This window comes from Cydia pomonella, chromosome 12, assembly GCF_033807575.1.
Source record: "Cydia pomonella isolate Wapato2018A chromosome 12, ilCydPomo1, whole genome shotgun sequence".
NCBI lineage: Eukaryota > Metazoa > Arthropoda > Insecta > Lepidoptera > Tortricidae > Cydia > Cydia pomonella.
In genome coordinates this window covers 13,325,752-13,341,035 of record NC_084714.1, presented here as the reverse complement: position 1 = coordinate 13,341,035, position 15,284 = coordinate 13,325,752, and the positions used below count along the sequence as shown (strand labels likewise).

Here is a 15,284-nt window from a genome sequence, read left to right as displayed (position 1 = left end):
TTTATTCGTTTTTAATTAGGTAAAAATCACAAATGAAAAACTCGTGACATTTCCCACAGCAATGCAGCCAGTACCTATGTGACGTGACAACGCAGACTCACATTTAATTTAACTTTTACCTTTTCTTAGCAAAAACTTCAAATGTCCTAAAATATTTCTTTTTCTACTCATCGACTGTATTGGGATTAAGAATTAATTAAGATTTCTTATACCAAACTGTAATTGCGCACTGTTCATGCATGATCAGTACTCCCAACTCTACTATAATATTGACTTTGATACGCTGTAGTCAAATATAAAATAAAATTGACTAATCACGTGCCCCCGCGCCCCCATAGAAAAGACTAAACGGGCGTGGGGCGGGACTAAATAGTCGCGCGTTTATATCTTTTGTACTATATTTTTGTATACTGAGATACTTATCAATTTTCATTCATTATTTAGGTTTTATAGCAAAAAACGTATTATTCTAGATGACTCGTAGAAAAGTATTGTATATAACAATGATATAATCAAGCTTTTCAATCTCGTACCTTACTTAGGCAACTCCACAAGCTTCGTTGCCTAAACACGGTACTCGAATGAGAAGCTCTCTACATATTATATCACGATCGTATAAAATACTATTTTTCAACTTCTAACAAACGAAGTACGGTGAAGGACATTGATTTTTTAAAGAATACATTAAGTATATAATAAATAGGCATTCATGATTTGGTAAGCAAAGATTTAAAATAGACATCTTAAACAATAAATATAATAAATACAAGATATATGGGAACTTTCTTGGGCCGAAGACAAATTTTTTTCGCCTTAAACCTCTCATTACATTTTTTTGTTTCGGTCAGATGAAAGTACTACGTTAAAATAATAACGAGAGGCTTTGCTCTAATTAACGATGACTGTAATAAAAGAGAATTACACAATTATTTTCGTCTTTTTAGGCCATTTATTTTATTTTAGTATAGTCGACGATGTGCTTAATTAACATTTAAAATATGTTATGTTTCCTCACACTAATTACGTATTTCAGGGTTTCCTAAATATTAATTTATTAAATCTATTACCTATGTACTAAATATAAAGTAAAAGTACGCGGTATAGTACTTAATTTACAAGTAAATGTGATTCCAGTTTACGATATGGAAGCTAACTACCTTGATGAGGCTGTTTAGTATGGATATATAGTATTTTTCTCAAACTTGTAATGAAATGTTGACATGACTTACTTCAAATTAGGTCCGGAAATACTACATATCCGGTGCGATGAGTGAAGATGATATGTAAAGGAATTTCATACAGCCTTACACACTTAGGCCTGTAAGGCAACCTTCTTTGGTTTTTAAACGTCAAATTGTGGCACGTCAACCATAAAAAACCTGTAAGCAAAATTCTGCCATTAAATAATCCAATTTTCGTTCCCCATTTGATAACCATAATAAAAAAACACAAAAAAGAAAAAAAAAAAAAAGAAATGAATAGAAAAAAAGCGTAATGGCGTGCGTCGTAGTGCCAAAATAATTACATTTTTGTTCCCCTTTAATACCCCACGCACTGAATAACCCATCACATTGGGACACGAAACCATCATCATCATCATCAACCTATTTTTTTTAATTATTTCATTGCAAGTTTGAGAACAGCACTATACAAATGTCGGCGAGAAACGGGGTTGCCGGCTGCGTATTGTTATGCGACCTCGCTACGCTCGGCCGTCTATATCTTCTTGGCCTGCAACTCTTCGTTTCCCGTCCTCTATAGTACTATTGCTGGATTAGATCTGAGAGGTGGGGGAAATGACCGAACTGGATGGTCTTACGGAACTTTCAGTAGAAGTAGTAGTCATAGTATCACTTTTCCTTTCTGCCTACTTCTCAAAAGTCCTAAGTGACGTAGACGTTTATGTTGCACACCGTTTTTATGGTGAGGAACAATGAACCCGACCAAATTACGGGTTGTCTTTGGTATGACCAAATAATGTATGTTGTGATTTTTGTATGGAGTAGCTGCCATATATAATGTTTGTAGACAGTTTTAAAAAGTTATTTAATAATGTTTTATTCCATGTCTCCTTTAATAATCTCTCCAATATATAAAAATATATTTTTAAATTAGCCCAACCAAAGGAGACTCGAAGGACCTGTCAAAGTGAACATCATTCGAAGCGAGAGGTGTTTTCTTTACAAAATCAGTATCGGAACGGAACCGGGAATTCCCGGTTCTCGTCATACAAATTCAGTCCCAGGCATTCAAAAATTCAATCTGGTATTGATGCCATATTTAAACTGCATTGCGATATAGAAATAAATATACACAGCAATTGAATACATTTTCCGATGGCTATTATGCGTGATGGGGCACTATTCTAGGATACAAATGGATGGAATGCGTGCCGAGGATGTTTTATGTATGTCCTATGAATCATACGTGATGAAACAATTGGGCTTCACGCTCATTATGAGACTATTCATGTGTGGTTTTATCCTATAATCCGTGTATAGTCCTGCTGCATACAAGTTAAAATTTAAAATATCTTACGTCTACTCTGTCTGTTAGTTCTCTTGTAGTTAGACGTCAGAAACACTCGGAAACAAATTTACGATACTATTACTAAAATAGTGATTATTTTTTATTTTTTACAATCAACATGATTGTTGAATAAAAAACTGGTAAAACTTATAATATTATAATTATAACGCAATTCACGAGTATCTCAGAGAAAAGCCACTTGGCTGATAAGATTTAAGTGTTCACAAATAAACGTTAATATATAATAGGTATTCCAAATAAGGACTCCATATACCTATTTTATTACTTGTCTATTAAAAAACTGGACAGAATGACATACGGCTGCGTTTCCACTAGAGATGTGTGAGGATGCGTACCGTAGGATGGATTTATTAAGAGCCAGTAGAATCACTTCATTTACCCATCCTCACTCAGCGCAGTTATTTCTATTGGTTATTTACAAATGCATTCCTCGCTACGCATCTTCACACATCTTTGGTTGAAACGCAGCCTAATATTAAAACTGTGACTTGTATAACGTGGTTCTTAATTCCCAACATGGTTGCCTTTTAAAAAATACAAACCTGGCTATACGTAGGGGACTTAGGGTCAACATCGACGGTGGCCAAGTAGTCCTCTTTAGTCTTATCTGGTTGAACACACACGACATATAGAAGCTCCTCGCGCGGCCCACTTCTGAACGCCTCCAGTGGCGACGAGTAACCAGGACCTTTGCCTTTAAAAAGTTAAATTAATTGTTTAAGTAGATTAATGTCTACATTTGCCAAGAGTCTAAAGATTAAATATCTGAATAAGCATTGTGATTTTCCCCGAGACGAAATCTTTCGGGTTTCCACTGTGAATTTCACAGGCGGCCCATACAAAATCACTCCCTAACACAAGAAAAATCTCATTGCATATACAGCTACCTTAAGCCATACTTTAATTAACTTAGTGCTGCGTTGTTGGAAGTCAAAATGATCATTGCGATGAAATAAGAAGGGGAGCGAGAATCAGAGGGAGTGAAGGTATGAAAGTATGAATAACTTTAGGTGACGTTGGAAATCTTATAATAACTAAATTGTAAAATGAGTCATCATTAAATATGTGAGAGGATTACTTACAAAAAATTAGAGCAAAATAGTAAAGTGCAGTTGTATGAGTATTTTAAACGGAAGGGAAAAGAACATTTTGAAAATCGACCATTAGCCTGAATTACAGTTGATATGTGCGCGTAAAATAAAAATAAAACTAGTCAAGTGCGAGTTCGTTTTTCTCGCGCACCGAGGGTACCGAACAAACTTTGAATTATCTCGTGTAACTATAAAGTTGAAAGACTTTTGAACAGAAGTACCTATACTAAGTATATTTGTGTACACCGCCATCTATCGGCAAATTGTCTAACTAATTTGCGAGATGTAATACACGTATGTTGGTTTTTCGAGAATAATTTTCTATCATGTGAACCGATTTCAAAAATTGATCTTTTATTAGAAAAAAAGTGAATAATGTAATCTCATAGAAATTTCGGGTATAATAAACTCACGTAAAGTTGGTTAAATTGCAAACTGCATCCGGAAAGGTTTTTGTTAATTAAAAAAAAGTTAACAAGATATAGGTCTGATTATATTTTTCGTGTTAAATTTATAGTAATGTTAATATTATGTAAAAATGTCATAATTTTTCGTCGTTAAACTATGGAGATAAGGGAGGGGGGGGGGGATACCGTTGCCCCGAACTTTTTTTTCAAATCGACAGCTTAAGTGGTTCACGAGATATTTAGCGATGTGACAGACAGACAGACGGACGGACGGCCAGAGTCACACCATAAGGGTTCCTTTTGTACTTTTTTGCTACGAAACCCTAATGATGCGTCGTTAACACCCGGAATTAAATCATCAATCATTTTACCATGTCGCAAAATACCTTTTTGGTTAATTAAGGGGATCGTTGGGATATTTGGTAAACAAACATTGTGCTATTGATGGAATTACAGCGACAAAGGAGTAATTTATATGCAGGGTACCTGACGCGATTAGTGAACCTGGCGTATGTTCCCATCGGACGCACAAATGCGAGCGAGTCAAGTATTCATTCATCCGAACCAGGGTAGCTTAACCTCGAGGTTCTATACAACTATGCTTAGTTGAAAAGCGCACTTTATGCTAGTTCGCTTGAGACTAAGACTCACTGGTGGTCGTTAAACAATGAAAATGACACCCTTGTGGCACCCCTCACTGTGCACCCTTGTTTATGCAACGGGGAAAATAAATGTTTAGATTCCTATCCACTATTTATTGAGACTGACAGTTCTTTTTATGAGAAAATAATGCAATCATCGACGAAAATTGAGTTGATTTTACCTGGCGCAGGATTGAGAGGAATAAATATGAAGTGTTATGATTTTGTGGCCGTGAAAAATGTGTGCAGTTTTATCAAATAATGCTATATAAAATAATAATAATATCTGTAGTTTCACTAATTCTAAATATTTTGTTGGTACCTGGCATCATGTTTACTTTATACTGATAAAATTGTGCCAGCTACTTAACTTTAGATTGTAATGCGTTTCACTTCGTTCATGTAGTACGGAAACTCAAGTAAAGCTCTTCTTGTATGAGGTAGTGCAGTCTTCGTATACGCATTATACAGGCACACAAAAGGAGCATTACTTAAGTTTTTGTCCAATCATTCCTGTTTTGTATGAGTGCCGATAATACTCAGGCTCAAATGATTCAAAAAATCAAGTTGGCGGCGGTTGGCTGGCGGCATTTCCTCGTTGTATCGCAATACTGATACGTTGTGTGAGGAAGCCGACAGCTCTTCAGTCGTCAGTTATTTCAATCAGACGCTTGGCGATTTCTGCAAAAAACTTGTGCGCACTGGGACCCGATGGACCTACAATTTCAACGCCAAATCTATCATCATCATCATCGTTCATCGTTCTAGTTTATTCCAACGCATCACATGTCATACTCTAATGTTTGGTTTAAGTTCTCTTAAGTTCCTAAAAACTCACTTAGATGAACTACCTGCTAGGTACACGTTCAATGTTTACTAAAAATTCCAAATATGATTTTGAATGAATTAGGAATTGCTGAAAACGCGCCATTACTTGTATTTTCACGCAAATATCAAGTAAAAATACGTTTCATTTTTGCCCTCAAAGCCAGTATTCAGTATTCATTTCCCTCGGGTTGTATTACAAAACCTCCACTTTCAAAGGTTCACTACAAAAATTCTTACATGGAAAATATTGTTAACTTCGTCTTTGAGCATTCATAATGAAAAAAAAGTTTTTCTTTATCTGAACTGAGATTAAAGACGGTTCGTGGCTTTGAAGTCCTGTGAGGTCGCAAGTGATTAATTACTACCAGGACCATGCGACGTATATGCATCAAATACTTACGAGTATGATAAATGTATTCGTTGCTTGTGGTCACTGGCTCTATAAAAAAATCACAATGTGTGTGTCGTACTCATTTATTTATTTTATCGCGTGGCATGCGTGGTTAGGCAACCAGAGTACAGTTTTGAGGTTGTTAAATCAGGTAACTACGAGTATGTAGTACGTACGGGTGTCAAGGCATCTAGATCCTCAGCTGGGCCAGGATAGAAGTGAAGCGGGCAGCGCTCAAAATACCGAAATATGTGGTTGACGTACTCATGATCATACTAAAACTACCGTATTTGTGTTAGGATTTGCTGCGTTATGGCTTTTGTTAAAATCTGGCACTTATTTATTTATTTAATCTTTATTGCACAATACATGAGGGTACAAATGGCGGACTTAATGCCTTAAGGCATTCTTTACCAGTCAACCAAACTTATCCACACTAGGACTGTTTCCCGTTCTTTTTATGCTTGTCGGGATGTTGAGTCCACTGGGTTGCCACAACTACCACCACAACGTCTACAACATAACATTAGACAACCTCTTTGGTTCATCCTCTTAAGACTTCCTTTCCCCTAGGTCTTAAGACATAGAGTAATTACTATATTGGCATAATTGAAAAACTCATTTATTAGTATGATATGACGACCTGTCTGGCCTAGTGGGGAGTGACCCTGCCTATGAAGCCGATGGTTCCGGGTTCAAATCCTGGTAAGGACATTTAGTTGTGCGATGAGCACGGATATTTGCGGAGTCATGGATGTTTTATATGTATTTAAGTATTTATAAATATTTATATATCGTTGTCTAAGTACCCACAACACAAGCCTTATTAAGCTTACTGTGGGACTAAGTCAATTTGTGTAATAATGTTCTATAATATTTATTTATTTATTTATTTATTATTTGATTATTATTTATTAGTAGGTACGAAAATCCATAAGTATTATCAAAATAAGAATCCTTAGCTACAATCTACAACGTCTACCTATTTTTATTGAGCAATGCATATAGAGATAATAGTTATTTGTTTTACAGGGAAGCAAAGTTGTTGTTTAACTCCTAGCTTCTGCTAGTATTGATACTTGAGCAAGCGAAAGATCTAAAAATTGAACCACGAGTGTAAAAAGTGGTTCAAAAATTATAATCTCATGCAGTAAGGTGGTTTCAAGGTACGAGGATTAAACAAACTTTGCTACCGAGTGAAACACAATAAATAGTACATTGTGCAACGAGGGGGGTAAGTGAAATTTTGGATACGAGGGAATTAAAGACCGAGTTTGCAATATTCTTACCCCCGGAGTTATACACAATGTTTATCATCACATTTGCGAAGAAAAAACTAAATTTTAAGCAAAATAATTCTTAAATACCGTGACATATCAAACATTTGTCCGCCATTTTGTAATTTCTTGGCAGGTGGCTGTTAAATTAATCAAATTATATAATTTTAAACACAAACAAAAATATTAATTTATAAACGTCAGTATTTTAAAAGTAAAACTCATTTATGCTACTTGGTTTGTATGAATAAGTGACATAATTAAAGAAAAAAGTTATGACTCCCTAGGGAGTCATAGCTTTTTTTTTTCACAATCCATAACTCCCGCGGGAACAAAATAGGCCTTTGTCCTTCAGCACACCCGCATGAAATAAGATCTTTTTCGAGCAAGTGTGATGAAAAAATGTTAACCACACATACGCGAGGAAAATACTAACTGTAAAACATTAAAAATCAAAACCAAATGAATGCTATTTAATATTTGTCGTTCAAAATCTTATCATTCGTTTTTTTTTTTTTTCAATAAACAGAGCATTTAAGAGCTGGTATAGTGAAAATAATCTTTAATGTGCCAAAGAATATTATTCTTATCCCCTCGGCAGTCAGACAGGAAAGATTCGTATCGTGAAGACTGAAGAACTAACTGGTGGCCTTGCGGTAAGAGCGTGCGCTTTGCAATCCGGAGGTTGCGGGTTCAAACCCCGGCTCGTACCAATGAGTTTTCGGAACTTATGTACAAAATGTCATTTTATATTTACCATTCGCTTTTCGGTGAAGAAAAACATCGTGAGGAAACTGGACCCAATAAGGCAAACTCAGCCTTGTGCCTCTGGGTTGGAAGGTCGAATGGCAGTCGCTTGTAAAACGACAATTCTTAGAGTTAGTTGCCAAGCGGACCCCAGGCTCCTGTGAGCCGTGACGAAATGCCGGGACAACGCGAGAAAGATGATGAGACTGATAAAGTGATACATTAGTTATTGTGTAGAGGTGAATGGAAAACAACTGCAATATTTTTTTTAAAAGCAACAAAGGAGGAATGGTTTTAACATTGTATAGGTTGAATACATTGGAATAAATTACTTAATTAGTATTCTAATCACTAGATTTGATACGAAGTCTACGTCTCAACCGGCTAATCCAACAAATACATTTTAATATTACAGTTAAGTAGCTAACATGTATTGTATTTGTTTTTTTTTTAAATATGTAACTAAATAAATTATTATATTAAACAAGGTGCCACCTACTGCCAGTATATTTCATGTCATCCACGATGACGCGCAGATTGGATGACCTTTAATAACATGACATTACGAGTCAAGTCACGCGTCTTCGTGAATGACACGATGTATACCGGTAGTTCTCATTTAATTGGCCTAACCTCAAAACTTATAAATTGCCTCTTAAGCTTTTCCACACTACAAGAAATTTATAATTATTATTATAAAAATTAACTGTACTTACAGCACGACATTATCACTAGATATGTTGTCACAAATAGCACAGAACAGTTTGTTTTGAAGATAACATGCACAATCGAACACCTACAGCGTTGATAAACTCTCTTCAAGTGAGCAAGTAAACACTGCTGGAACGAGTATTCACATATTTCTGTCCTTTTCCAACTCGCTCTATTAGCATACACACTGTTAGTGATACTGGTCAAACAACTTTGCTTGTAGGATTCATAAAAATAAATGAAAAAGCTGTGTAATTACCAGATTGGAAAATTCTTGGAAAAATAAATAAAAAGTAGGTGGACAGTTTAACATTTTGTTTTCAATGTACCTATTAGGAACTGTCTCCTTAAAATATGAGTATATTTGACTTAATTTAGTTTAGTTTAAGTTAAATTTTAATCTTACGTTTAAATATAATAAGTTAAATGTAATATGGTCGAAATAAATGAATTTATATTATATTATATAAATAGAAAAATCAGTCAAAATAATTAATAATATAAAAATGTCAAAAATTATTGTACAAAGTATACAGCTAGGGCAACCTAGGTAATGTCAGAAAGTCAATATTTAAATATTACAATAATATGAAAAAAAAACGCAGCAATGTCAAAATGTACTAATTAATAAAATCAAATAATTGGGATTTTATTATTTAAATTCTTTGACAGTATACAGCGCTTTGGTCAGTACAATTTGTAATTTCTTCTTTCGTGTTTATTTTTATATACTTACCTGTTTTTTTTATTAGATTTATTTTTACTGTATTGAAATGATTTCTACGTACCTTTTTCGGCAAAGGGTCGCTTTTTAAGAGGAAGTCACGTACGGTGTAAAATAAAGAAGTGGAATATCTTTATAATTTATATTATTGAATCATTTTGAATTGCTGTTACAATACATTTTAGATAATGCTATTTGACACTTTATGGATACAAAAATATTTACTCATACAGTGTTTTATTTCATCGCTAAAATCCGTAAATTTCTCGTTAGGTACACGCCCTGAAACAAAAAGGAACAAATATTAGAACAAATGAAACGATTTTGAAATGGAGTTTAACAATATAGACCTAACCTACCTATTTATTCAGTAGGTAAGTATGATTAAAACGCGTTTTATGTGTATCGTCTTGTCAAAACTAATTTTCACCAAGGCACTTTGCAAAAACTAGTTTTGACTAAAAAAACCCAGTTGAAACTAGTTTTCACCGAGGCCTTACGGTAAAATTGTTTTAACCCGGGAAAAAGCATTTTTACTAAAAACGGGTTTTAACGGTAACATATAATCTAAACGGTAAATTAAAAAGTTATCTTAATAACAAAAATTCTGTGAGACCAAGACAAATAACTTAATTATAATAAAATGACTTTGAATTTTTTAAGTCGAAAATGCTTTGGCTATGTTTTGTTGTATGTTGTATCTTGTTGAAGGAGCGTTGGAGGAGCTCCTTCAACAAGAGAAACATGTTGAGCTATTTTCGACTTAATAAAATAAAAACATCATAATGTCACATACGTCTCTAGGTTGTGTTTTAAATTAATTACATTTATATTAAACTCCCATTTATAGCGATTTTTTTACATATCTTCGAAGATTGATCATGGCGTAAGTTATCTGGCCTTTGCCATCATTCAGTTTCATTTTCACCTTTTCTTTTAAATTTCTGACAGAATAATACGTACATCAATACCTAATCTCAATTCGGACCCATTCCAAGTCCAGAAAAATCGAGGTCCAGTCGCACGCGTCCTTGTTAAGTTCCACCTTTCTGAAAGAAATGAGAAAATTTAATCAATGGTGTAGGGATTCATACTCGTATACATTCCTACGGTCATAATAAGTAAATGTGTATATAGTACGTTTGGTTATCCATCCATCACTTTCGCACTTACATACTTGTTAGAACGTGATAGGCATAGTGACAAGTGATAAAATGCGACCGTGGTACAGCCGTAGGAAACGGCTGAACAAAATTTGGCACATACATCAATTATATACTGGAAAGGGATATAAGATACATTGTATCTCTGAATTTATCCCTTTCGTTAAATGGGGGTTGTAATTTAATACGATGCCACTAAGGAATTGGGGCAGTTTAACAACTTCTACGTGGACAGAGTCCCAAGCAGGTCCATTATTGTGACAGTTTTTAGTAAACAAACAATTTATGATTATATATATTTGCACATTGTCTCATTTAGATGTTACTACTTGCAACTTACCTACTTATTTATTTATTTTGAACTTACTTCAAATTATTTTATTTTTATTTTACGACTGTTCCTTACTGTTAATGTTGATAAATCCTATTGAATAAAAAAAGGTTACTGTTGAAATTTTCATTGTACCTACTGTAATAATATTCAGATCACCACACCAGCTGGTAAATCTCTAGATACTTTAAAACCTGACGGAAATGTTACCATTTTAACCACAAGAGTGGCAAAGTAATTAGATGCATAATTTGTGGTTTTTCCTCATTTCGGCTGATGGAATTGACTTTAAAGTGATGATTTTGAATGATAAATATTTAATAGTGTTAGTGTTCATTTAGATTTGATTTTGTAATGTTTTTCAGTTAGTATTTTCCTCGCGTTGGTGTAGTGAAAATATTGTGATTCACTCGGTGGCAAAGTTTGATTAAACCTCTTATTTAATACCTTCTCAACGCTCAAGATTCCGTTTTCAAGACACACGCTGTGCTCGTGGTTCAATTTTGGAATTTTATGCTTAGTCCGGACTGATACCCGTATCAATATCAGCACGAAGGGTTAAACAACGACTTTGTCCCCTTGTAAAATAAATAACTATTGTTTAACTAAATCTTGTAATATTCAGTCTACCGTAGTTTACTTTTCAAAACTTAATTTACCGCATGTTCTACACTAATTTGATAAGATCGTTCTAGTAATTTATAGTCAAAAAATATAGTTTGTAATAACTTACATTGTAGATTCTAAAGATTGTCCGTTGATAGATGGTTGTTTAATTTATATCAAATAATTATTTTTATTTTTTTAATCCATTTTATCCGAACTTGCTGTTGTTAAAGTACAAGTACATAATAGTTACTTATTACACCGCTAATGTATGAAGTTTGCTCATCTATAATACTGTTTAACTTATTTCTTTGCCAACGGTACCATTTCTTACTAAAAACCACCCTATTCAGTAGCTCCTACCTAATTTAGTTTCGCTGGAGCTGCCTGTTCGCGTAATAGTAAGTTACTAGCAGGCATAAAATATACTTATATAAGTACTCATAGGGCTGAGCCGTGTCATAACTTATATTCAAAGCTCTAATAATAGAGGAGGTCTAAATTATTATACAGTCTTTTTATAAGTACTTATAAAATAATTATCTATAGGTATTACATTTTTCAGTATCTAAATTCAGTTATCTTTTATAATATTAATTAAGACATTACGAAATAAAAACATGACAATGCATATGGCAATAAATTGATGTACCTAGATACTTATAGCAGATCTGGTTTTTTTTTTAACCAAAGTAATTCCTTACATTTTTTACGTTCATCTTTAGGTACTAATAAATTAGCCTCAAATCTGGGAAAAGCAATAGATTGTCTCTAATAATTATACCTAAAATTCAGTCATAGCGCCGTTAAACTTAGCAGATTAATCTTACACTGGAAAGTAGCACTGAAGGTCCTATAAAATTGTATCTTTACGCCATAAGATAAGTCATATGGTACATACTCGTACGTGCTCCGGGAGCCGAACACCGAGCACGGTTCTCTAGTTGGTTCACGTAGAAACTAGTTCGAATAAAATACGGTTATTGTCTGTTTGGAATTTCAATCTAGCACTTTATACAAATATTCTAACGATAATTTATATTAAACATGATTACACAGTTTATAGTTTAACTTAGAAAAACTTTTCTTTTGCCCTTGTGTGTGCCAGTGTGAGCGTCCTGCATTATTCTTCGCAAACTAGAATGTTGATGGAACTCGTGTCGAATGGAAATATGTCTGCTTATATTTTTAAACAGAATATGCCACAGCGCTTTGTCCTTGTTCTTCCACAATAAATCTGCAGTCTTTTCCTTAATCCTACGCATATTTTCCTCCAGTCTCCTAGCTTTTATTTCCATTTGTATGAGTGAACGGGTCGTATTTGTCAAAAGACGGTACAGGTATTCTTTTCTCCTCGTTTTCCCGGGCTCTGTTGCATTTGTCGGCAAACCGTCCTCGAGGTAATCAGGGTTTACTGTTTGTAATTGTTTAGTTTTATTCTTGAGAAGAATGCCGGCAAGAAGGATGATGAGCGCGAAACTTAATAGCATGAGCAGTTTCGCATGGTTGTAGAGCGGTTTGGTTATAAAATTCATGACAGATTTGGGTGGTACATAATTCACTAATCAGGTCTCATTGGGCTGCATGTCAGGTGAGCAACAAGTCCTGACAAGTCCGTAGGCGCGCGCGGCGCCCTCTCGCGGCTCGGGCGTGGACGGCACTGCCGCGACTGAAAACACGCCGTTGCGTCTCTCCCCACGAATTTCCCCAATGACTTTTCTTTAGAGATGTGAGAAGGCATTCTGTTTGGATACGGACGTCGAATTTTAATGTTTCTGGGGAGTTCGGAAAATATTCATAGACAGAACTCAGAGTTTACGTTTAGTAAGTTTGTTTCAAGAGGATATATGTCGTGTTATACTTATTGAAGTTACACATATTGCTAAGGGCAGGGCCACGTGCATTAAATATCGATATGTAAAATTCAATTAAAATCTATTAGCTAGTACATACTTAATTATATATCTTCGGTCGATCTAGCTATTCTAGTATGGTATATATATATTTATATCAGCCAATAAACATTATTTTCAACTTTTAAATAAAAAATGAAACTTATTACTTAGGTAGGGACTTGTTCTTTTAGGTTATTTTCAACTTTTAAAATAATCTACAAGAACAAGTCCCTACCTAAGTAACAAGTTTAAATTTTTATTAAATACAACAGCAGCAGGCATCTTTATTGACAAAATTATAATAATATTCCATGTTTTAAAAAATCTGTGAAACATCAAAATATGTTGTATGTTTCAGACAATCACAGACTTTTGTGGGAAATAGAATATCAATGTTTCTGCACTCCCTGTCCCCCGAGGTGCGTAAGTGGAGAAGGGGTGCGGCGTCCGCGGCAGTTCCTTGTCATTATCACCACCGAGTTACCTGACAAACGTTTACATAGCTACCGTAAAATGCGCATACTTTGCTACGTAATTTGTTCTAAAAAAAATTTTATTATTATTATACTATGGTATATACCTACTCAAAATGAGGTTATGATATAGTTTTTATATATACGAGGGTTAGATGAAAAGTAATCTACCAAGCCTATAAATAATTAAAATAAAATACTGGCCGGTATGAATTTGTGTTTATTGACTAAGTATTCTTTTTTCTAATTTACGAACTTTTATTTGCCATATGCTCTTCATGTGTTTTTGACCCTCGAATGCTTGCAACATGTCGCTACAGACAAATAATTTGATCAAAAGTGAGCAACGTTCAGTGATTAAATTTCTCACTAAAGAAGGAAATACGCCTTCGCAGATGAAACAACGTATGTTGCCCGTGTTTGATGATTTATGTCCTTCCGATTTAACAATAAAGTTCTGGTCTAGGCAATTTAAATCGGGCCGCGAAAGCCTATAAGACGGTCCTCATAGTGGACGACCAATTTCTGCCATCACTGAAGAAAATATGACCAAGGTGAAAAATATAATTCTTGAAGACCGACGAGTGAAATAGTGGGAGATAGCTAGAGATGTGGAAATTAGTAAGGAACGGGTAAATGAAATAATTCATGGCTATTTAAACATCTCTAAGGTTAGTGCCCGTTGGGTCCCCAAAATGCTGACCGCGTTAGACAAGGACAGACGTGTCAAATGTTGTCAAGAGTTTTTAGACATGAGTCGCGGCAAAGAGGAAGACATTATTTCCAGGATTGTGACATGTGATGAGACTTGGATTAGACAATGGGACCCAGAAAGTAAACAGGAATCACTACAATGGAAATTGAAAGACGTAAAACCTCCTCGGAAGTTCAAGGTTCGTCCATCGGCTAGTAAACTTATGACGACAATTTTTCCGGATGCTGAAGGGATTCTACTAAGTAATAGATTATTAACCTGAGAAAACGACGACGAGGGGGCTTGTAACACCTCTAGAGTTGCAGGCGTCAATAGGCAACGGTGACTGCTTACCATCAGGCGTTCTGTATGCTTGTTTACCACCGACGTGGTATAAAAAAGTAGGAAAATGTTAGGGTAGTTAGTATAAAAATTAGATAGACAGAAAAGTAACTCTTTAAATACCAGTGATTCATATTGTTTCACGGAATATATAATTATTGTATTTCGAAATTATGAATAATGCATAAACGGTAGACTTTATCAGTAATGGATACAAATTACAAACCAACTCATTCAAAGAACTAAGAATGCATCTGACAGTAAAAAATCGTTATGCCTTTTCCTAAAAACACTCAAAATAAAAATAAATATGCGTTTCAACGCAATTAATCAATATTCAATATCGTATACAAACATCAACCACTGTAAGTTTATGATAAAACAGAATAGATAAGTAGGTGTAGGTTGAGAAG

General features: G+C 34.6%; 1 protein-coding gene and 1 long non-coding RNA gene across 2 annotated transcripts in view; both read right to left on the bottom strand.

Annotated features, from left to right (window-relative positions):
* Positions 1-8,935, bottom strand: part of LOC133523650 (methanethiol oxidase) — a 28,119-nt gene extending 19,184 nt beyond the window's left edge. Inside the window, exons 1-2 of the mRNA XM_061859324.1 lie at positions 8,649-8,935; positions 3,093-3,244 (exon numbers count right to left, since the gene is read on the bottom strand). Coding sequence (XP_061715308.1) covers positions 3,093-3,244; positions 8,649-8,658 — 162 coding nt within the window. The 5' untranslated portion in view covers positions 8,659-8,935. The remainder of the gene's footprint in view (positions 1-3,092; positions 3,245-8,648) is intronic.
* A 176-nt stretch (positions 8,936-9,111) lies between these two features.
* LOC133523648 (uncharacterized) lies at positions 9,112-13,450 on the bottom strand. Its single transcript, XR_009800261.1, has 3 exons — positions 12,369-13,450; positions 10,331-10,416; positions 9,112-9,649 (listed from the first exon to the last, which is right to left on the bottom strand). It is a non-coding gene; the product is annotated as an uncharacterized LOC133523648 (long non-coding RNA).
* Positions 13,451-15,284: the final 1,834 nt, after the last annotated feature.